Here is a 23,542-nt window from a genome sequence, read left to right on the forward strand (position 1 = left end):
CTTTGTGGTCAAAATATTACTACGGAATTGGAGGGCACCTGTGCACCCCTCTTTGTATCTTAAAGTATTTCTTCACTGGGGACGTTCTGGCTTAAAAGATCATTAGATAAATGAATATGTGAGAAATGACACCCGAAAAGCCAATAGATTGTTCACAGAACGTGAAATTAAACCTTCAAGTGACTTTCTTAAATTGTCAGGAAAATCTGTGTCTTCCTTGGACCCCCTGTACACAGATTAGCGGCCCATAGACTTACAGCTGGTACTTCTAGGAGAGAGGATCCCCAAGCCCTCTAGGGATAAAGTCCAGCCTGGTACAAGAAAGAAGTACTGAAGGCCAGATCTTTGCCGTGGGTGTGGCTTGATACTATGACTCTGGACCATGTTTAGAATCATGACCAGCAATTCAATACATACACCACACACACACACACACACACACACACACACACACACACACACACACACACACCTGCGCGCGCCTCCTAAGCGCCCTCTGACTCATTTCAGAAAGCCAAAAGTCTGAGCAAGAAAGGGCAGGACACCCAAAAAGACGGAAGCCAGAGAACACTGTTCTTGCTTAATTAAGGCCATCTCTCCAAAAAAGCCAGAGCGTTCTGGGCAGCCTCTCAACGTGGGACTTAGACCGCGAAGATTTTAAAACAGACCTTTTCTCAGACTTGAGACACTGGCCATTACAGTGGAACAATGACCATGTATTTTCCATTGCTGAAATGGCACTCCATAAATGAAACTCAAGGGTCATTGAGGAGCAGAGATGAATAATAGGAAGTCCTCCTTATAAAGTTAGACCTCCTCCTGAAGAAGTTCCCTACACTTTGTTTTGACAATGTAGAGAGTCTGTGGGTCTTCCTCGACTTTATTCCTAGAAAGAAAACCTAAGATGGAAAGAGTTCTAGGCAACAAGAACCTTTGAAGACTTGGAAGAGGAAGAGATTATAGGCCAATGTGAGCTCAGAGTTGGAATACTACTGTGACGCAGAAATCTTACTAGAGGCGAATTAGGAATCATAACCTAGTACAGAAGGTGCAATCTGGACAGCGGGAGAACATGGTTCCCCTTTCGCTCTTAATTCAGAAGCTCACTATCCCAGATGCCCCCAATTGGCCTCCGATGATGCCCGGAGGCTTCCTTAAGGGAAAATCAGCCTTAGGGTTGTTTCTTGGGATCAACTCTCTGGGATTCTGTGGTGGAATGTAATTATCTCAGGGTCCCCACACCTGGGAGAAGAGCTCTGAGGCGAGCTCATTCTATCTGCTTAAGAGTTTGTGGCTTTGACTCAAAATAAGATGTGAAGATAAAATGAAATATCTGGTCTGATATATATTACTGGGAAATTGGACGTTTCCTTATTGTTTGATATCCTATGTCACGGTCCCCCTTTACTCCCTTGGTTGCTTGGAGAGAAATCCACCAAGTAAAAATAATTTTAAACTACCACAGGGGACTTTCCTTGTCTCAAAATGTCAGCCACAAAACAATTGTTTTTTGGTTTTGTTTTGTTTTTTTTTGGGGGGGGGAGAGGCAGGAGGCTGACGGCTCTGGCAGCGGTGCACTTTTATGACAATCCATTTTTAAAACAATAACTTTTGTAAATGTTGGTGACCTAGAGGCCATCTGTAATTAGCCAGGGTCAGCTACCGTGATCAGCCCATCTTGTGGCTCTTTTTCTAGGGCACAACTAGGCTACCATCTGCCCAAGGATAGGTGGCTGAGAGCCAGCTCAACCCAACACAGTTCCCTTCCTTCCATGGAAAGTTGGTGTAGGGTGAAACGTTTGAGCCTCATCTTACTTAAATCAAATCAGAGGGCCAACAAGGATTTTTTTTTTTAATCTGAAATACTTAAAGGGTGGAATCTTCAATCTAAAAATGCAGATTACACCTCATCACCACCCACCAAGGCAGGGGGATCAAGTAAGAAATGTTTTCAACCAGGAAAGCTGACTCAGGACTGGGAGGGCCAGAGACCCTGAGCTCTACCTCCTACACTCAGACCAGCATGTGCAGGAACTGAAAAGGCAAAGATAAAGTATAAGACTTTTCAAATCGGTGTGGCCCTTCTGAGTCTCAAGCACCAACTTCCTAAAGGCTGTCCACAAGAACTTTGAAAGATCCCGAACCTTAGAAAAGTTTAGAAGCTTTTGGATCTCCTAAGCTTGCCTTTTGAAATCTGTACTCACTCAAAACTTACAAGAGTAAGATCATCTAAATTCAGTCTGATAAATGTAGGTCACCAGACTGCAAAAGTCCACCTAAGGAAAAATGTTGCACTGAATTCTCTAGATAATTAGTTCACTTACACCCTTCCTTTTGCCACAATGGATTCAGGCTGTCACTCTGGAAGTCAGATGTCATGTAAGTGACCTACCCCAAATCAATCTCCGCTTTCGCCTCTTTCCTACATGTGTTGTTCGGTCATCATTTTTTTTCCTGACCCAGAAATAAGACAAAGTTCTGTTCATTTACGTGGTTTATTGTTGTAAACATTAAAATTGTCTTTCTCAAAGAAAGAACTTATCAGGAAAAAAAATCAGCGTCTCTAACTGTCATACACCATAGAAAAAAGGCAGTGACTCATCTCATGTGCCGTACTAGAAATATACAAAGAAAAATACTACAGAATATGGCAATATTAAAATTCTTACTCAAACATAAAATAATATATTAACTGACAATTTTAGACGTAAAAAAAACAAAAACAAAAAAATTCAAAGTGCTCAGTAATTTCCAGGGAGTTATGTATATTATAAGCACTCTGGAAACAGTCAAAAGCTGCTGCATGCAAGTTCTGTTTAGCTTTAGACAACAAAATAATCAAGATATAAACTTTCTTTTATCAACATCAACGGTACATACAACACTTACAAACAAGGAATGTTGGACGGTGTTACAAACACTATGTGTCCCCTTTGTCAGGATTTTCCAATGTATTGATACTTGTGCCCACCTATTATACAATTGAGAAAATGTTTAAGCTCAGATAACTACCAATCTTTATAAAATCTAACAGACTACATAGTGTCTGAAATACTATTTATATAATATAGACATTACTGAAATAGCAAGTGCCTATAACATCTTCAACCTAGAATCACATGCTTGTCCCTTTTTATGTAGTTATTTTCTTTTTTTTTTTTTTGCAAACACACTTACTTTTTAGAATTTGTAATATTTATTCATAAATAGGCACAAAATAATTTAAAAAGCCAAACTGCATTGGATAAATTTACAAGCCTCTGCCTTCCTCAGCTCATGCCATCCACGCAACATTGAGTTTTACTATATATTACAGCTTTCTTTACAGCAGAAAACTCTGAAGTCTTGTTAAAGGGCAAAATATGTGGGTCCCCTTAAGGGGTGTGTGTGTGTGTGTGTGTGTGTGTGTGTGTGTGTGTGTGTGTTATGTTTGTCTTAACTGTATCAAGCAAGCATGACCAAACATTTCCCACGGTACATTAGCAATCTTTCTTCTGAACAATAAACTGATTTTTGAACTGATAATAAAAAGTTTATACCACTGTACTGTGTTGTCTGTTTTCTAAATCCAGGATGCCCCGGAGCCAAAATGCCCTTTCAGATTCTGCCTGTAGGTTAGAAAATTGTTTGTTTGTTTGTTTGTTTGTTTGTTTGTTGACTTTAGGGATGGGGTTAGGGGTCTACAGAAGGGAGAGGACATGAACTGAACACTTTAGCCAGCTCTCTGCCCATGACCAGCCCCCTCTGGATAGTTTTTCTTTCCAGGTCTTTAGAAGTGCATGGGAGAAGATCTTAGAAAGGTAAGGTATCCAGGAAAAGTTTGTCAATTATTGCTGGTGGCGGTACCAAGTCTTCCAATTTCAGGTAGAAAATGCGCTGGAGCCCCTGTGTGCAAAGGGTACGGAGTTCTGGGAGCTTCCCCAACAGTTTGGACAGATAGTTGGGTCGGTTCAAGCCCCCATTATTGAAAGTCACGTGGTCTTTAAGACAATTTACAATTTTGTTTTGCAGTTCTTCCACTCTCTTAGGTTCCTTGAGCCCGTGTCTCTCTGCAGAAAATGCAATTGGAACAAAAGAAGAATGCAAAGGGAGTTAGTCAGCTGGCAGAATGAGGGAGAATCTGTGACTAGGCAAAGCCATGACCGGTCCCACCAGAGGAAGTTCGGAAGGGGAAGTGCCCTGCACCAGCAGTACTGACCTGTGACCATAGCCAGGGCAGCAATGCAGGAGAAGGCAGAAATGTCGATGTTCATATTCTGCAAGTTGGAGGAGAATTCAACAATGGAATCAATCCATTCCCCAAAGCCACGCACGCATTGCAACCTGTGCAAGACCACCCCATTGCAAAAGATGAGTTTACCCTCCACTGGGTTGGACCTGCAATTAATACCAAAGAGAGAGGGGAAAAAAGAGAGAGAGAGAAGCTAAACAACTAATTACTTGAAGAGCAATAAATGAGGGATTTAAGAGGCCCCTAATTACTGAAGAGTTAATAAAATGTAGACCAGTGGACCTTGCAAGGGTTTAATTTCATAACAATCAAGAACTCCTCTATCCCACCTCCACTCCATTCATCCAAGGCTTCTGGGCTCACTCCTTCCCTTCCCCACCTTTTATAAAATCTTGCCCCTCCCCCCAAGCCTTTTTTTTCCCCTCTCCCTTTCCTTTACTTCTTCATTCCTCTCCAGGCCTCCCTCATTACCTGTAAGCTAATCGCAGAACAAATAATTCTAAGAAAGCTGATTCAAAAAGCAGATCTTGATCAGCTTTGGGCAGGTCAGCAAAGCCCGGGATCTTCTCTGCCCAACCTCTGATGATCTCCATGGAGCCAGTCAGGAGATCGTAGAATTGCTGTATATGTTGGGTGTCATCTCCACTCATCTGATAGTCAGGGTTTGCCTGGAACTGGAATTTCATTTTAAAAAGCACTTAATGAGGTTCTCTAAAATATATAACCCGTGAAATTGCTAACCCCGTTTCTAGTAGGGGAGCCAGGTTTTTATAACAATTAAACCTCTCTCTGACCAGTAAGGAAATTAGATGTTCCGGGGCAATTAATTCAATTAGGGACGGTGCTATGAGGTCGCTGCTTTAAATATGTAAATTACCATTTCCATACAGACTAAATACAGTGCCATCCAGCCCTGGGAAACGTTCAGTCTTATCTCCACAAAACAATTGACACGGTAGTATTCATGCTAATCCCAGAGTGGGTCTTGAGCGGAGGCGCCCTTTGCAAAGCTTAATAATATTGCAGTCGTTACTAGGTTTGCCCACACTCCCTCCGACCGACCAAAGTCTGCACATTTTCACCACTGGAGTAAAAGGAATTGCACCCTGACCCCGAGACAACCCCCTCCGCCAGTTATTATTCCTTCCATCCTCTTCTCATTCCCTGGCCCCAAGCAAGTCCGATTCTTCATTGGGGGGAAGGGGGCGGCATCCTAGAACTTCGCATAAAGTAGATCTGGGAAGGAAGGTTAGGCATAGTCTCAATCTGGGTTTTGCCTTTCAGACCTCAGGTAGAGGGAATGGTAGGCAACAGAGGTTCACAAAGATTCATCCACTCTGCCTGTGCTCAGGTCTACACTATCACCTCTCTGTGTCCTGGAGCCCTGCCCCGAGCTATGAAGCTTATATCCTGGTTTGCCTCCTTTACCCTGGAGTCTGGGGCCTTAAGCTGATTGTAGGGAGAGGGTCCTGCCATTTGTTCATTTGTTCACATGATAACCCCCACTAGCTTCTTACCCTGGAATAGTCCAGGCTGGTCATAGCCGGGTTGGAGTCGACATGGGCTCTGACGAGGGCACTGATCAGACTCACCGGAGGTGAGGGGGGAGAGGGATCCTGTGGGCTCTTCGGCTTCGAGGGTAAACGACCTCTCCGGCCTTTTAAACTGTCGGTGCGAACCACTGTAAAGGAGCAGCCGGGTTAACATTGTTCCCTTGAGCCCAGACTCAGCTGCCTCTCAGGGCTCTCCCCGGAAGCGGCAGTGGGCCCCAGACCTGGTGGCCCAGGGTTCCTCTTCTTCATAAAGACTTTACTAATGAGAAGCATTAAAGAAAAAAAGGAGGGAAGGTATTTTATACCTTCCTCCAATTGGGTCGAAGATCAAGAGGGCCCGGTGCCTTTCTTTAGAGAAGGCTGGGCTGTTAGGCAGTGGGATCCTGGAGTGTGTGGGGAGGAGGAGGCAGGGACCAGGGTCCACAAGCAGCTGGTGGGGTGGTCTTTCAAGGGTTTGCCCCAACCTACCTTCTTTAACCATCCCAACAGCCAGGCACTTCTGAAATCGACAGTACTGACAACGATTTCGGCGGCGCTTGTCCACTGGGCAGTTTTTATTTGCTAAACACACGTATTTCGCGTTTTTTTGCACCGTGCGCTGCAGAGGGAAAGAATGTAGGCCAAAAATTATTATTTTTTTAATTCAAAGACCAGTAAACCGGAGACTTTTTTTTTAATGGCTTGGGTCTGGGTCCCTTCCCTACAAACACAAACACTACTCCTTTAAAAAAATTTTTCTTCTTGTTCTTTTCTTCCTATTTCCTTTCCTTTTCCTCCCCCAGGGCATTTACCAGAAGAAAATTGATAGCGTTAACATTTGAGCTAACCTTGCCGCTCCTTGCTGTGTTTTATATGCCAGGAGAAGGAGCAGGAGACGCTCAGTAAATACAAATCCGTGGGCATTCATATTATTTACATTCCTTGGAGACCTTCTCTATTTAAAATGATAAGATTATTCAATCAGGATGGCGAAATAAAGAGATCACTTAATTTGACCATAGGGAATTCTGTTCCACTTGGTTTAGCTCAGACACGGTTCTCTGTCCTAACCAATTTCAATCTGAACAAGGAAGACAGAGCCTAACACATGCAAATAACCCTCTTCCAACTCTAGCTCCAGCAATTTCGGGCGGGAGCCCGCCGGGGCCGCAGGTTGCTGTAGGGCGAAGAGGGGGGCGCTGAAACCCTTACTCTCCCGCCCTTGCTCATTTCTTTCCTTAGACACCCCGAAGCCCCTTCCGCAGCCCGTGGGTAGTTTCAGGGACCTAGGGCTGGGCTGCCTACCAGAAGGCTAGGGGACACTCCTGGGTCTCAGGTACAAGGTCGTCGCTACCTGCCACCTCCGCCCAGTCTTGCTCACCTTAAAGAAACCTTTGCAGCCCTCACAAGTGCGAACACCGTAGTGCTGACAGGCCGCGTTGTCGCCGCACACAGCGCACAGACCCTCGTTGGAGGGAGAGCCCCGGGACGGCGGAGAGGGCACCTGCGAGTCAAGCAACTGAGACGCGTGGCCGATCTGCAAGCCCGGGAAGCCCATGGATGCCGGCTTGCGAATGGGGTTGGGCACGGCGAAGGTCTGCCCATCCACTACGTGGTGGCTGCCCGCGGGCTCCGCGTTCATGGGGACGTGCAGAGGCCCGTCGAAGCGCATCTGGCAGCTAGACACAGGAGTGCCCGGGGGCGACTGTTTAAAGGAGAAGAGCGAAAGGCGGGAGACAGGTGTCTTCCTCTGCTCGATCATGTGCGTAGTGGCCACGTAGTTCTGGTGGAAGTTGTGAAGAGACCCCGGGTCGTCCCACATAGGGCTGTGCTGCACCTGGAAGCCCGGGGTGCTGGGTGTCGGGGGTGAGGAGGGCTTGTAATAAACCGACCCGGAGTGTGGCATCATCTCCTCGGACTGAGGGGGCAGGTGGCTGTGCTGCTGGTAGTTGTGCATCTGAATGTCTTCTACCTTAATGGAGGACTGCTGTCCGGACAGGGGCATTTGGTACAAGCAAGGTGGCTTGACGTCGTAGCCTGTGCTGTAGTTGTCCATAAAGGTACTGAAGCTGGGGAGAGAAGTGGTGGCAGTGATTTCAGTGTTGGTGAGGTCCATGCTAAACTTGACAAACTCTGGAGTTAAGAAATCGGAGCTGTATTCTCCCGAAGAGTGGTAACTGTAGCTCTGAGAAGCGGGGCTGGCTCCTTGAGGCGAGGACCCATACTGCGCCTGAACACAAGGCATGGCTGGAAATGAAACAGGGTGATATACACTCAGCCTGGTCAACTGAACACTTTCTTCCGGGCTCAGGTACACCTGGAGCTACACCGGCAGCCCGCGGCGTCAGAGAGAGGGTAGGGGTGTGAGGGGAAGGGCCAAAGAGGTCGGAGCAGCAGTGAAGAAAGGAAAGGGCTGATGATCCCCAAACGACCCAGAGCTGGAAAGCGGTTGAGGGTCTACACTCCCGGATATTTCCAAATGCTCCCCCGCTCCACCCCCTTCCCACGGCCAGAAGGATGAGCCTCTCCGTTGAAGCTCAGGGTCGACAGGATTTCTAGAACCCGTGGTCTAGACATGAAGTTGAATTGCACAATGAGAAACTTGTTCTCCCTGACCATGAGGCACAGGGCGGGCCTAAGAAAATCCTGTTGCCCTGTGTTTCTGGATATGGGGGAACTCGGGAAAAAGGTAATGAAAGAAAAAGTTCACTAACCTTCAGCCGAGTTATTGGAGTTTTCGAGGAAATTAAAGGTGGACAGTGTCGTAATTCAACGAAGGACAAAGTTTCCAAGATTTTTTAAAAAAGCAATTGGGAATCCAGCCCGTCAGATCTCCCTGAAATGCAGACACAGGAAGTTTGAGGATGTTTTCCCACCGAGATTTGGCTGGGCAGAGGCAGTCTCACAGGCAGGCCCCCTTCCGTGCCTCCTTGGGAATGAGTGTGAAGATTTTAGCAAACTGTAGCTTAAATTAAGGACGTGCAAAGACGTGGCTAAACAACAGATAACACCACTCATCTCCCAATGTAAATCCCCGTAGAGAAAGCATCCTGGAGGGAAGTGATCCCATGAGCCTACATGATACTTAACAATATAATGAATTGGCCCTTTTGCTACAGATTGGAAGGGTCATTTCCATTCTACTTTATTTCAACCCCGACTGAGAAGACTGAGCTAGAGAGAAAGCACAGGTGGAAGCCTTCTCTTAGGTATTTTTCTTGTAGCCAAACGGACTCTCCTCTTAGAAAGGAAAAGAAAGTTAGTAGACCTCAAGAATATACAGTGAAAAAAAAAAAAAAAAGCAATCCCACCCTTAGAAAATGTTAGCAAGGCCTGGACAACCAAGAAGCCAATTTGGACGCAAGTGTACAGCTTTTGTAATTGCTTTTGACCCAGCACTGGGGGTTAGGGTACAAGTGAACTGCTGTTCCTCCAGAGAACTGGATTTTCAACACCTTTAGTGGCCCAGAGGTGATGAGAGAGAACTCTACTTTACCAGAAGTATCTTGGGTCAACTGCAGAGGGAAGGAGATATTACGTATATAATATTGGCACCAAAGTTAGAAGCACAGCAAGCTAAACACCTTCTCCACAATGTTTTCCACAGGCTGCCTACTTGCTGGGACAAGGCATTCTTGTGTCCTAGCAATTTTCAGACGTTCCCACTTGGCAAGGCATTCTAGAGCATAGACAGACTTGTTAATAAAGATAAAGAAACCCAACACCCGCTCCTTCTGCTCCCTCTCTCCCTTCTTCCATGATCTTGCTTCAAGGAGTGGAGAAGGTTAACCAGGAAAAAAAATAGAAAAAGGACTCTTGATTTCCCCCCCATCGCCGCCGCCCTTGGAAATACGTCTGTGCTGGATATTAACCCCTAGCAGTGTCACGGTTTTATAACTGCACTCTTTACCTCACGCACACACTCTGGCACACTACCCAAGGACAGCATTTATCAAAACCAGAAATTTCAGGCAACTTAGCAACAGGACACTCTACGACACCACCCTTACACGACGATACCCGGGAAACATCCGCACGCGGGCGAGCTGAGCGACACTGTTCCCAAGCAACGCATAAACTTTCTCTCCCGGACTGTTTCCCACATGTTCATGAGATCTGGAGTCTCCAACAAGCCACAATCAATTTCACACCAAGAGCAAACTTTGCGCACATCTCCGCAAGCAAGCCCGCATCTCCTAAAACTGTGGGAGTCCCCCTTCCACATCCACCAATGAGAAGCCTGGAAGGCTCTGCCGGCAGCCAACTCCCCTTAAAACGCTCCAGCCCAAGTTCCAGCAAAGGCTCGGCTGAGCCGCGCGCGCCCACTCGCCAGTCTCCCCGCGCTCCCCCCCCCACCATCCAGCCCCTTCGCGCTCCGCGTCTCTGGCGCCCACTTGCAGAGAACCTGTTCCCGGTACTCGGAGACCCGGAGGACGCGAGACCACCGGCGGCACCGCCGCACCTACTCACTTCTCTGCTCTCTTCATTCATTCAACTCCGCCGAAGTGCAGTTCCTTTCGGGAGCCGGGGCTCCGGGGTCCGCCGGGGTGGGTGCTGCGGGATCCGGGCGCGGGGGAGCCACACGCCGCCAGCCCGGCGGGAGAAGAGGCAGGCAGCCGGCTGGGCAGGCGAGAGGGACGCGGAGCTGTGCAGAGCCACGGGGCGGACTGGCCCTGGCCGCCAATGTGCCTTTGTTTATGTGGCTCGGGCTGCCGCTGCCAACATGCACCTAAAGTCTGCGCGCGTCAGCGCGCGTCAGCGGCCGGCGGTCCAATCGCCGCGCTGCCGCGCTCCCCGGACTCCTGGCCCGCGCTCGCTTTGGTATATTTCCGACCTGACGTCACGACTGAGGCTGATTTTAAGGTGGGAACGGTTCTCCGTTCACCTTGGTAGCCCACTTAAGTGGTTTGGTTTTTTTGCTTTTTGTTTTTTGTTTTTTTTCCGAAAGAAGTGTGACTTCTGCAACCCAGGTCCGTGAAACCTGCGGTGATGCTACGCTTCACCTGCCCCCAGGCCCTGAGTCCTCATACGTGGGGAGGATGCAACAAAAGCTTGAACGGAAAAGAACGCTGGCGTGGGCCAGGTAGCTGGCACCTGGGCCGCACGGGCAGAGGTGTGCCTTGTTGCTTCCCAGCGTCATCCTCCACACAGTCCTTAGCGGAAGTGCAGACAGATGTCCCGTGACTCGCAGCTCTCCAAGGGCTTGGGCGTCAGATGGGATTTCGCTAGTCCGTGAATCCCCTCCTTCCTTTTTCTATCTCAGTCTTCCACCCTCCTTCTAGAGATAAGGAGATAGGGCCCATTTTTTCTTGCCCCCTCTTCCCTGCAACTAAAAAGCTATTAATGCTTAAAGGGGTGTGGAGGAACAGAAGGTAGACATTGAGGCAGGCCTTCGAGGACCCACGAATAGGAGTGAACTGTTGCCTGCTTTTCTTTTGCAGACAATGCATCAAAGAGTCGGCAACAGGTGCGCCTCCAGCAGGAAGGTGATCTGATCCATCCCTTCGGTCAACTCTTAACTGCGTTGACATTTCGCTGTGCCCACCAAGCCCGTCCTGTCCCTTCTCACAGGTTTCAGAAACGCAAGGGCTGTCGTACCGGCAACCAAGAAGAAAGCATGGTGGGAAAAGCGGCAAAGGGAGTGGAACCCGAGGCGGTGGTGGGCCGTGCGGCGTCTCGGGGGGGCGGGAGGGGGGAATGGAGAGTGTGTGCCCATCGCCTGAGCCCAGGGTCCCCGTGGGCTGTGCGAGCGTGTCCTGCCACCGTGGTCCTCAGAGTCGCCTCCCGCTGTGCTCTGCAAGATAATCTGCCCGCCAAGCCCGTGGATCTTTCTAGCAAAGGAATCGCCCTTCCTCCGGAGGGCTAGCCCTTTCTCCCAGTACCCCAGCGAAACGGGGCGGCTGACTTCCTAGGGTTTCTCCTGAGACCAGGAAGGGGCTGGGGCCGAGGGAGGGCGACTTTGGAGGGTCCCCTTCTCCGCCCAGGACAGCGCTCCTCCTCCTCTCCTCTGCAGCGTTGGCTCGCTCCCAAGCTGCCGGGGGAGGGGGGCTGTGCGCTGTGCAACTCGGCCCCCTTCTCGGTGATCCTAGCACCGGTGGAGAGCACCGCGGAACTCTCAGGGTTGTGGGGTTGCTCATTTCTAGCCTGCACCTCCGCCTTTGCCGGCTCGGTGCGGAGCGATCCTGCGGTTGCAGAGGCGTTGCCATAGGGTGCCCTGCGGCTGCCCAGACAAGCCGCGGGCTCCACTGTGCATCAGCCTCGGGGAAACCTACGTGACCACCTTAAGTTTCCCCCAGATGTTGCGGCTGCTTCTCCAGCTGCTGCCGCTACGGCTCAGCAGTGCCCTAGTGGGCGCGAGGGTAAAAAATAAAATAAAATAAAACCAGGAAGTGGGGGGAGGGTGTAAGAGGGGGCAGGGTGAAGAACAGCTTATTAGTGTGAGCTCGGCAGCGTCAGCGCCCCGTGGGCAGAAGCGATTCCACGCGAACGAAAGGGAAAAAGTGAGAGTTTGGAGAGCAATGGAGAAGGAAGGGGGTGGGGGTGGCGGTGACGCAGGGGCGCAGGCATTGACGCACCGGCCAGGCTGGGCCCAAAATAGCAGCAACTCCAGCTCACAGGCGCCCTCCCGGGTTCCCTTCCCCTTCCGCGAGGGAGCAGGGTGCGGTCAGGGGGAGCTTTCCTTGATCCACGCGGTGGGCCAGGTTCCCGGCAGCTATTTTCAGACAGTCGGAAACCCAAGCTTAGCTACACTGGGGTGGAAGTTATTATTTTTTAATACAGTTCCAGGAGAGCGAGTACCAAGAGTTTAAGATCGTAACCACAGCCCTCCCTACACAAATGCGGCTAAGTAGATGTGTTACCTTCTGAACACTCCTCTCCCTCAGTCATTGAAACCACTCAGTTTGGGTTGAGTTGAGTCTGGGGACATTTTGAAAAATGCCCTCCCAGAGAGAGTAAAGGGGGCCCGGAGTTTTTATATTGAGCACCACAGAACAAGCACAGTAATGTGAGTTATTCTTTAGCAACTTGCAGTTCATGGTTCTCTGACAAGAGCCTTTGCTTCAAGTCGTGATATACCCAAAATCAAAAGGTGGTGGTCATAGCAATTTAATACAATAATAAGTGAGAATAGATCCATGATAACATGTACATGAGAGAAAGTGAAGACCTCGGTGTGTGAGTTTTTCCTCTCTTCAAATTCATCTTCAGCTTCCTGGGATGTTACTACTACTTAGGAAAGACTCAAACTAGCTTATACTAAGTCTTGGCTGAGACTATTCTAGAGCTGGAGTTTGGGGCAGGGCTCGCACATGCTCCAAGTGGTAAGGATCCAGTGCACAGATAGGGAAGTACACAAGGGCCATGCTCAAAACCTCAGACGGCTGTTTTTCCCACTTGATTATGAAGGGATAAAACTGCAGGAGCAAAGACAAGGTCTGCAATTGACTGATATTGTCAGTAGGGGGCCTGACTCCACAATGTTCCAGAAACACTCTCACACAAGCGCGCGCGCGCGCGCGCGCGCGCGCGCGCGCGCACACACACACACACACACACAATTAGCTATTTACTACTTAGGCTAACTAAGCCCCAGGAGAAATTTCTGCAGGCCCAAATGTTCATATTGTTTGGAATTCATAAACAATGACAACTCTTTTATTTTTTTCTATTTTGCCCCAAACGGAAACTGTTCAACACATGGAATTTGGTTCACAATGGATTTTCTTTATTTCCTCCTGCCCATGTTTAACTCACTGTTAGGTCACAGAGGAAAAAAACCAAAATGGCAATAAAATCTCCCATTTTATCTCAAAGCAGTTCAAATTGGCATATAGTTTGGAAAAATGAAAGCATGTTTTAAAATCCTATGATTACATGTTTAAATAAATTATAGTTTAGGAGAGAATTCCTGTGGGTATATTTGCTAGTACATAAGAGAATGCTTTTGTGCATAGAGGTTTAATTACACATATAATGGAATCAAAATGTAGAATTGAACAACCTTTCAGAAAATGTTAAAACGATGCTTTAGGCTAAAAGGAACTGAAATTCTGCATTTATATGGCTGCAACCCTTCTGCATTCTTACACATAAATATTTCAAATAAAGTATTTTATAACTCAATTAAAATGACAATGTTTTTTTTTTTCTGAATCCAGAGTCTGATGTAACTTTAAATTATTGCCATGTTTAAATGTATAAAGTTTCCCAACAATAAAGGTCTATTTTCTTAATAATTTAAAATAATGGAAGCAAAAAGTTTGTGCTATCCACAGTAGCTCCCCCTTACATAAGTTATTGTTATGAATAAATATAATGATGTGACCTCAAAAAGCACTGATGAAAGTGTTATATTAGCTTTTAGGATACTAACACATACTAAGCAGAATGTATTTGCCCGTGTGTAGAAAAATGTTTTCATTGAAAATCAGTGTAAATGCCCATAAACTCACATCTAAACCTAAGTATTTTATTTTATGCATGGCTAAGCAGATTATACTTAATAAAACTGAGCTTTTGGTATAATTTAGAGAGCAAACATAAATGTAATCCCATAGGATTTTCTATTTTAATGCATGGGGAAGAGGCCTCTGGGGACTGATTTCAGTGTTCTCCCCAAATGAATTCAGAGACCTCACAATGCAGATGCAATGAAATAGAAGTACCTGTTAGGCTGTCAGAGTTGAGGCAACTTCATGAGATTTCTTTAAAATATGGTAGGTATAGAAACTTATGGGCATTACAGTGGGATTTATTTTACATGATGTTGGCACAGACTTGTAGCTACAGTCTTTGCTGCCCTTCGGTAGGCAGTCTTAGAGCAGTGACAGAAGAAGGAAATTTCACTTTAAGACGTCTGTTGCTCAAAAGAAAAAAATTAGTGCTGGCGATGTTTTATTGTTTTGCTTTTGCTGTTTCATTTGCATTAACGGGCTATGAATCAGCCAAACTGCACCTTTCCTGCAGGATACCTAGAGGAGGAGTCAGTGGCTTCTTTGACAGTCACATTCTGGATAGATGCAGCTTGTATTCAATTTTACTCAGCCTGGTTTTCACCGAAGACCATTGATTTCTAAAATGTCTTACTTTAATTCAGAACTCAATTCTAGAAAATGTGCAAAGATGCACAGAAGTAAACAGCATTTTTTCTAGAAGCTTCTACTTATAAATTAAAATCATAAAACTGAACATATGGTAAAACCTCATGCCACTCAAAAACTACTTTACATAATAAAAATCTTTGGTTATTTTTTCTTAATACTTGGCTTGCAGTGTTCTTCTAATACTTGCTTTTATATTAATGACTTAATATTTTCTTATGAAAAAATTCTCTTCTACTAGAAAGGATTATTTTGTTTTAGAATTTATTTGCTTATTTCAGTAAGCATGGAAGACATTAAAATGTACAATGTCCTAAACACATTTAGAGATCCTGAGAATAAAGTTATATATTACTATAAAAGACATCTGAAATTCTAACAAGAGCCAATGACATTAGTTATTCTAACAGTTTTAGACAATATTTCTTTAAACAGATAAATATATACACTTTGCAAAAGTTATATGTAAATCACAGGCGGCATTTTCTAGTTTTTGTTCTACATTTAGTGATAAAATAACCACATTTTACTTTTTCCCTCAATCTAATTGGTAGAGAACCTCTTAATTTAATGAAAAAGAAAATAAGGTATTGATAAATTCAGACAAAGACATATATGCCCTTCCCCTTAACATAATTTTCAATTATCAAGCTTACAATTTGAACACTACAAAAGTAACTTATCATAAGGACCCTTATACTGATAAGTAATAAATCTAATTACCATATCCTTTGAATAGATGTAATATAAATTTCATTGCTCACTTAAAAGTTCTAAAGTTAACAGCATAAACTTGAAGTTGAGTAATTAAGTAATCCTTATATAGACACTTATTAAAGTATTTATACATATTATCTTAAATCTACATCTATCATTTTGCCAATTAAAATTAGGACTTTAATTGCAATTAAGTAATTTAATTGCCAATTGAACAGCAAAATTGCTAAGTGACTAATTTTAATGCCTATTTTAATTACCAATCATGACTGGGGAGGGAGCTAATCAAGTTACATCAAGCAGTACCAGAGTAATGATGTGGAAAAAAAAGGAGAACAAACATTCAAGGCTACATGCCTTAAAAAAAGAAACATAAATTAAATAAATGCAAACACAATCTTATAAATGTATAAAAATACTGTATTTCAATATCTGAATACAGAACATGAAAGAGAACAAGATTAATTATTAAAGAGCTCCTGTCAATCTTCAGTCAAAGTAAGGGCAACCCAAGTCAGTTTTTTATGTGCTATTTGTTTGGCACTCATGCCAACCCATATAAAAACAAAGCTGCATATCGATGGGAATAAGAGACTGCTCTTGCTTGGCTGGGGTAATAGTACAGACAGATACTTTATTATTATTTTTTTTTTCTTAGTGAAATGCTCATAAAAGAGAGAAACAAGTTTCTAATGCAACATGAGTTTTGAATTTGAAAAGCAAATTCAAGTGCAATGGGTCCACACTCTTTCCTGGTGACTCACACCCCCACTTAGCTGAAGGAAGTTTTACTAGAAGCCTAATGCCTTTTCATAACTGGTTCCACACCACCTTGAGGAAACCATCAACAGTGTACATAAAGATAACAAGTGTGTTTGTGAGTAAAAAGAAAAAAGAAAAGCAGGTAGGATCATATCACAGTTAAAGTCACTTAGTATGGGGAATACACCTAGTTGTAAGTCCTTTTTTGTTGTTGTTCAGCTGGAATAAACATGCCTGCACGAGATAAAGGCCTATGTCTACAGGAAACAGAAACACAGAAATACCTTGGCCAACACAAGCATGTTTTCAATTTTTTTTCTGTTAAAACAAATTCTCAGATTAACAACATGGCAGGGCAACACTGAAAAAATACGAAGTGATTTCCTAGTGGACAGTAGCAGTTCTAGTACTTTCTAGTCCTGGTGTTCTCCTTGGCAGCCAGCCACATTATTTAGAGGAACAGTGCACATCTAGCAAATGTTCATTTAAAATGAAATGATGCTGTAAGGTACACATCTTAGGTCTGTTGCCATGTAAGTATACAAAAAAACCATGTAAGTTCGAATCTGCAAAGGTGCCTGCAATTATTCATGAAATGGACACGTAATGATACAACTGGAGAGAGCAAACAGTGTTGCTGGAGATCTTGCTTGAACTCTGAAATGAAGCCCAGCAGGCCTTTTGGCCTGGATTGGAAGGAGGGACACTTTAATAATCACAGGCCTTGACAAACGGTTGCAGTATCTACCCATGACAATAACAACTTTATAAGGCAGGTTCAGTGTGACTGATTAAAGGACACAGTCACTGTCAACTCACAGGTCACGAAGATGGAGTCATTATTGACAAGCTCACTACTGATCTGAGTGTAAACTCCTAAGAGTACTGGTGCTGCAGAGCGCACTAAAACCTCAGCGATTAAAAGATTACACAAAACAGCCCCAGCAAAGAAACATGCCATAAGCTAGCCATATCCTAATTTGTTCTGCATAAGCTTCCCCCTCCCTTACCCCCCCCCCCCCCCCCCCCCCCCCCCCCGCTATGTAGCTATGCAAAAAGATGTTAGGTATAATAATCAGAATGTCTGAACTTATTCAAGCACTAGTTAATAAACCATCAGCCATTACAAGATGTGTGTGCGGGTGTGTGTGTGGGGTGGGGGTCATCTTGTCCTTTCCAAATGACCCTAAGAGGACATGATGTATAAACTTTCAAAATGTTACATTTTCTGAAAAAGTATAAAATCAAAAGTAAATACATTTTAGACCACTCATGTCCATTTATGTATTTACTAGTCTATCAGCTCCCATGAACTACTTTTTTACATATTGTTGAATGCAAAAAGAAAACCCTAGATATTAAGTACCTAGCTTTAAGATATCCTTTCATATAAAAGTAAACATAAAATTAAAATTTGAATGATATTTTAATTTGTGGCCTTAGGTCATTGCTTACCTTCCATTGTGATCTGCATTTGTGAGTCAAAAATATGGACTCTGGTAAAAACACAATCATGTTTATAATCCAAGATTAAAGGCAAGTACAATATTTTATTAGTCACCGGGAGATTTAAAAATCTACTATGAAATATTACTAAGTCATTCCAGTAGGACCTAGGCGGTGACTTCAGTATGTAGATGCTGACAACTTGGGAGAAAAAAGTCATTAGCTCCACAATCATGACTTGGATTAAGACACAGAGAGAGGGAATGGGGTGCAGGAACTGGTTTGCATAAAAAGTTCTACTTGGTTTTCTTACAGTTCATTACTTCTTAGAACTGTTTCTCTTCAGAGTTGCAGTAGGATTTTGTTTGTTTTAGTTGAAGAATTTCAAATAAGTACCTAGATTTAGGAGTTACCCTGAAACCGTATTTCCTCGGAGTCGTTTGATTTTCTGGCTTTAAAGTGTGATGCTCTTGAAGAATGCTAACTGTAACTAACTCTGGAAGCTGTATTTTCCACTTCTCCACACCTCACCTATTAGGCAGAGTGTCAATTTCCAATACCAGTTTGGTTAAACTTTATCAGTTTTGCATGTCTAGAGGTAGAAGAGGGTGGAGGGAGGAGGGAATGCAGAAACAGATTTCACAGCCAGAATGATGTGACCGGGGCCCCTCAAACTACCAATGGTTGATATAGAATTTGAAATGTAGCTCTGTAACTCAATTTATACTACAGCAATTGGGCGATGCTATCTTCCTGTTGTTATAACGCATCAGGTCAAGGGATATAAATTGTACCAGGTAATTCATTTTGCTGTTCAGAGAGTCATTAGGTTCCTCCCAGAATATATATGATTGATATCCCTAGAGGTGAAAGGCTAAAGGAACCATATGGCAACATGTTGCATTCCGTATGTTATCTGCCCATCCGTGCTTAAGCTGCCATTAGCAACATCTGTACCTTACAGAAATCCAGCTGCGCCAAGGAAGGCTGACAGAATTGTACTTGGGGGGAAATCTAGCTTAGCGCCATTAACTTGAGACTTTAAGAGTCTATCTACTAGGACGAATGGAAGCTTTCACAATTAGATGAGACGACACAAATGCTTTATTAAAGTTTAATTTTGAACTCCCAATTAGCGAAAGTGCATTACAAATCGATTGCAATTTCCTAGAAGGCACAGCAAGTTCTCAGCCAGCCTGCCTGCCTGCCACGTGCGAGGGGGCTGCAGAGCAGCCGGAAGGGCAGGGCTCAGGGTTGGCCTCCGCGGCCCACAAGTCCCTAAAAGTCCTTGCCAGCGCGACAGTGGGCTTGGGAGGGCCAGGATGGGAACCAGCTGGTGGGGGTCCCGGGCATCGGTAAGGGGGAGACGAGGGGAAGGAGTGGCCGGGGAGGGGCTAAGGAGGCGGGCGACTTGGTGCCCATGTCCTCCTCTCGGGAGGAGCCTGTTGGGGCTGGTCACACCGAAAGTTTCTCTCCCGCTCTGACGCTCCACACCCACCTCGGATCCCTGCACCGGCGCGGGACAGCGCGGGGACAGGAGTCCGGGCAGGGCTGCCACCTCGGGCCCTCCCCGAGCCCCCAGCCCGGTCCAGGAAACATTACCTGCCCGGCGCTCCCGGCCCCAGGTCGCCGCGTCCCGGGGCGCAGAGTGGTCGCGCAGCCGGCTTCCAGCTCGTCGTGCAGTCCGGGCGCGCGGCGAGGAGCGCGGACCGCCGAGCGGGAGTCCCGGGGCAGAGGCCCGCCAGCCACCCCCGCCGAGGGGCGCGGAGGCGAGCGAGGGCGGGGGCCGGAGAGCGGCCCGCCCGCGGCCAGGGGAGGCGCGCGCTCCCGCCCATTGTCGCCGCCCCGCGCGCACCCCGCGCCCTCGGCCCCGCGGCCAAGCGCGTCAGCGGCCCCCGTCAGCCTGGCCGGGCTCTGTGACGCGCGCAGCCAGCGCTATAAATAACCCACCGCCCGCCCCGGGCGCCCCGCCAGTGACGCCCGACTGGCGGGGAGGAGCGGCCGGGGAAACAATGACCCTCCGCTGCCAGCCTCCGAGCTGCTAGCCCGGCCCCCTCCGCACTCCCCGCCTGGCCGAGGGGGCCGTCCCACCGGCCGGCGACCGCGCGCCAACCTGGACACCCGGTGCTCAACTCAGCGCCAAGTTCTTCCCAAGTTGCTTGAAAAACATCTCGACGCTCCTCAGCCCCGACTCCCCCTCTGCTACAGGTCCCATGTGGGTTGGGGATAGTACATTGTTAATAAAAGACCAAAATAAAGAACTTGACTTCTTAAATGGCTGTGAAGGGAAGGCCAAGGTGCAGTTAAGCGATTGTACCCAGGGCCAGGAAGAAGCAGCCAGGCCTGCTTCCCAGGACTCACCATCTCAGCCAAGGTGTCCTTTGCGTCTTTGTGGCCTTCCTGGATGGTGTGGCCTATTGTGATCTTACAAGTCTGTAGTCTTAAGGCAGTTGGGAGTCCAGTCAAGGCTGACATTTAAAGAGGCTTTCTCTATAGGTAAATGTTTCTGCAGAGACTTCCAGTGCCATCTTCATCTTCAGGCATCTCTGTCACAACACTCCCTGACGCATGTCTTATTCATTAAGGTTCCCATATACAAATGAAGATCAGCTACTCTGTTGGAATTATCAATTATCGGTCGATTGAAACTGTATTCTTTATTGTTACATTAATATCGTGTGCTCCTATGTGTGCACAAATATATGCCATGGCCCCGGTGTGGAGGTCGGAAAGTAACTTCCTGGTGTCCTTCTATTCCACCACGGTGATGCCAAGCATCCAGTCCTTGTGATCAGCCTTTGCTGGCTGAGCCATTTTTATGGCCTCTAAGACATTGTTTTTTCTGAACCAAATGCCTCAGACATATGAACTCGGCTTTTGGAGTGCTGATACATAGAAAATTTGCAGATCTAAGCAGGGCAGTAAAGTGATGAGGCTGGACAATACATTGCAAGGGCTAAAGAACTCTTTCTTAGTCCAAAATCAAGGCAAAGTGATGCAGTGACCCATCACTGCTGGAAGTTGAAAGATCAGGAAATTTGAGTATTACGTCTTCATTGTACTTTTCTGCACCAGTTTTTACTCGTATGTTTTTCCACAAAGAATATATTAGCACTGCTTGAATAAAGGAACGGAGTGTTGATATTATTTAAGAGGAGGCAACAGTGGCCACTGTTGTTTCATTTGCTTGCTCATAGATGTGTTTACAGTCTAATGATGTCTTAGGTCCTTTCTATCACCTCTCCCATGAGAGAAATGATCTGATTTTGCATTACAAAGTACAACTAGGACCATTTCCTCCTGGTGGGCTTCATCCCTATCTCTAACTCTTTCCACCTACCTGCAAGATAATAAATTCTCCAGCAAGTGGCTTAACACCCCAGCCGTGTTCTCATTGACCTTCATAGACAGTCAGAAAGAATGCATCTTATCCTCCTGTCTTCAGGTTGGCAGGGGAAAAAAAAACCTAAGAAAACATAAAAGGAGAAGAAACAAGTCTGGAGCCAAAACATTTGCTTCACATAGACACCACCAAAGTGTGATCACAACTAAAAGTTAACCAATATTTCTTCCAGTTAAGCACATCTGCCTCTCTTTCCTATCAAACGTCTCCTCTCTCCCTTCACTCTGCTTTCAGGTTCTGCTGCTGCTCATAGGAAGTATTTTTCTTTTTGTCACCATTTTTCAGAAATATCCAGCTACCCCTGTAGTTTTAAGTAAACTATTTTTACTTCCTATCACTTTTAGCATGACCTTTTCTAAGGGTTACCTTTGTCCTTACGCTTTTTTGTTTGTTTGTTTTTGTTTTTTGTTTTTCATGACAGGGTTTCTCTGTGTAACTTTGCGCCTTTCCTGGAACTCAGTTGGTAACCCAGGCTGGCCTCGAACTCACAGAGATCTGCCTGCCTCTGCCTCCCAAATGCTGGGATTAAAGGCATGCGCCACCACCGCCTGGCTACTTCTTTTCTTTTAATATTTGCATTTATTGATTGAATTGTCTTATGTGTTCAAGGAAGGGGAGCCACTGAGTTGCCTTCTTGTGAAGTGTGGAGGCTAAAGGGAATCTGTCTGCCATGTGGATTTTGGGAATCCAGGTCTAGTCCTCAGGCTGGACAGCAAGTGCCTTTACCCTCTGAGTCACCTCACTGGCTCTGCCCTTACATTTCTAACTGAATGAAAACTAGCACAGCCTGACTACATATTAAATGGGCCCAAATTTACTGGTGGTTGGGGATGTGTTGTAGTTTTCATCTGAAATGTCCCACAATGGTTCATGGTGAAGGCTTGATCTCTGATGCACCTGTGTTCAGAGGTGGTGTCTTTCGGATATGAGTGGATCATGAGGGCACTGATGTGACTGATGGGTTCATAATGTGATGGGCTACTTCGAGGAAACAGGAAGTAGGACCTTGTTGAAAGGAGTAGTAGGTCATTGGGTGCCTGTCCCTGGGAATTATAACTTACATGAAACTGTTATGTGTGCGCGCGCGCGCGCACGCACGCGCACACACACACACACACACACACACACACACACACACACACTATGCACACTTGCTTTGTCACTTAGTTAATCCTAACCCCCCCCTCCACTCTTTCTTTGCTCTCTAGGTGCCATAAGACAAGCACCCTCTTCTGCCACACACTTTCCCAGCCACGACACTCTGTCTCCTCTCAAAGAAATGGCAGTCCCTCACCTCAGACTGTACTCTTTGAAACCCTGAGCTAAGACAAAATTTTCTTCTTCCAATATGTCCAGTTTAGGTAGTTTGTTATTGCAATGGAAGCTGACTGACACAAACCACTTAATTCTAGAACCAGTAGAAACACCCAAATCATTTCCTGAAAATGTAAACAAGGGTACCGAAATCTTTGAAACAGAAGCATAGAAACATATTCTATAAATATTTGGATGTCTTTTGACAGCATAAAGCTTGTCAGAGTTTTCCAAACACTGTGGTTCAGAAGGTGGACATTTCCCAGTATTTCCAAAGTTTCTGCCTACTTGAGATTAAATCCTTCCATGGGTTCTTCTACAATAGCAGTGGTGAAGAGTTCATAAGAGCAGTTACTGTGTGCTCTTGCCTCATTGCTCAGTTCATCCTGGTCTGTATTCAGAGAGTGGTGCCTGACAGCTTGAGGTTTCATAGGATATTTGCTCTATCCTCTGCAGTACAGTTCTTATGACTGACATGAAGAATCACTGACATTATAGTATAAGCAAATCTTAGCAACCACAAAATGGATAAATAGAAGGTGAGCTGGATAAGCCGCGAAGACTTGGAGTATTCCAAATGAAAGAAAAAGACCCGACGCAAGTTACAGAGCTACAAACTTTCTTCTTTTAAAAAGACAAGTCAGCCAGGGGTGGCTGCATACCCCTGCCGCGGTTCCAGCACTCAGGAGGTGGAAGCAGCGGAGTCAGGCTCCTGTTCCAAGTCACCCTGGGTTACGCTGAAAATTTGAAGTCAGCTTAAGCTACCTGTCTCAAAGAGCCAAACCAGTCAATTGACCAATCACCAAATGGACATGCAATAGTTGTAAAAATAAAGGGAACTAAATTCAGAAAAATTGCAAAACTCCTGGCATCAGTGCAAGCTATGGCCAGAGATGCGGAACTGACTCTTCTCATAAGTGATTTTAATGGTTGATCCGCCGAGTTTTCCTTTGATGGAAGGTACTTCGAGCAACTGTGTTAATGCTATAAGTAAATAATCAACATCAAACCATGTAAACTACATTATGAAATCCTT

The 23,542-nt window shown here is 45.8% G+C and overlaps 1 protein-coding gene across 5 annotated transcripts; it reads right to left on the bottom strand.

Annotated features, from left to right (window-relative positions):
* Positions 1–2,481: 2,481 nt before the first annotated feature.
* Nr4a2 (nuclear receptor subfamily 4 group A member 2) lies at positions 2,482–19,635 on the bottom strand. Of its 5 annotated transcripts, none has more exons than XM_036186414.1 (8): positions 19,392–19,635; positions 8,478–8,599; positions 7,145–8,010; positions 6,253–6,382; positions 5,749–5,912; positions 4,703–4,905; positions 4,199–4,377; positions 2,482–4,049 (listed from the first exon to the last, which is right to left on the bottom strand). In XM_036186414.1, exons 3-8 carry the CDS (start codon positions 8,006–8,008, stop codon positions 3,793–3,795), a joined length of 1,797 nt encoding a protein of 598 aa, XP_036042307.1. In that variant the 5' UTR covers positions 8,009–8,010; positions 8,478–8,599; positions 19,392–19,635; the 3' UTR covers positions 2,482–3,792. The 5 variants fall into 5 exon arrangements, with proteins under 5 accessions (XP_036042307.1, XP_036042309.1, XP_036042310.1 ...); XM_036186416.1 differs by lacking the exon at positions 19,392–19,635 and adding an exon at positions 10,234–10,677; XM_036186417.1 differs by lacking the exon at positions 19,392–19,635 and adding an exon at positions 9,784–9,903.
* Between the last annotated feature and the right edge of the window lie 3,907 nt (positions 19,636–23,542).

Source organism: Onychomys torridus, chromosome 4 (genome assembly GCF_903995425.1).
Source record: "Onychomys torridus chromosome 4, mOncTor1.1, whole genome shotgun sequence".
NCBI lineage: Eukaryota > Metazoa > Chordata > Mammalia > Rodentia > Cricetidae > Onychomys > Onychomys torridus.

What these genes read in the sequence shown, in the direction of transcription:
- Nr4a2 (XM_036186414.1), bottom strand. Translation starts at nt 8,008, where the DNA reads ATGCCTTGTGTTCAGGCGCAGTATGGGTCCTCGCCTCAAGGAGCCAGC. An exon ending in TGTTGGGATGGTTAAAGAAG is followed by an intron (nt 5,913 to 6,252) that starts GTAGGTTGGGGC and finishes GCTCCTTTACAG; the next exon opens with TGGTTCGCACCGACAGTTTA. An exon ending in GTTCTGCGATTAGCTTACAG is followed by an intron (nt 4,378 to 4,702) that starts GTAATGAGGGAG and finishes TATTAATTGCAG; the next exon opens with GTCCAACCCAGTGGAGGGTA.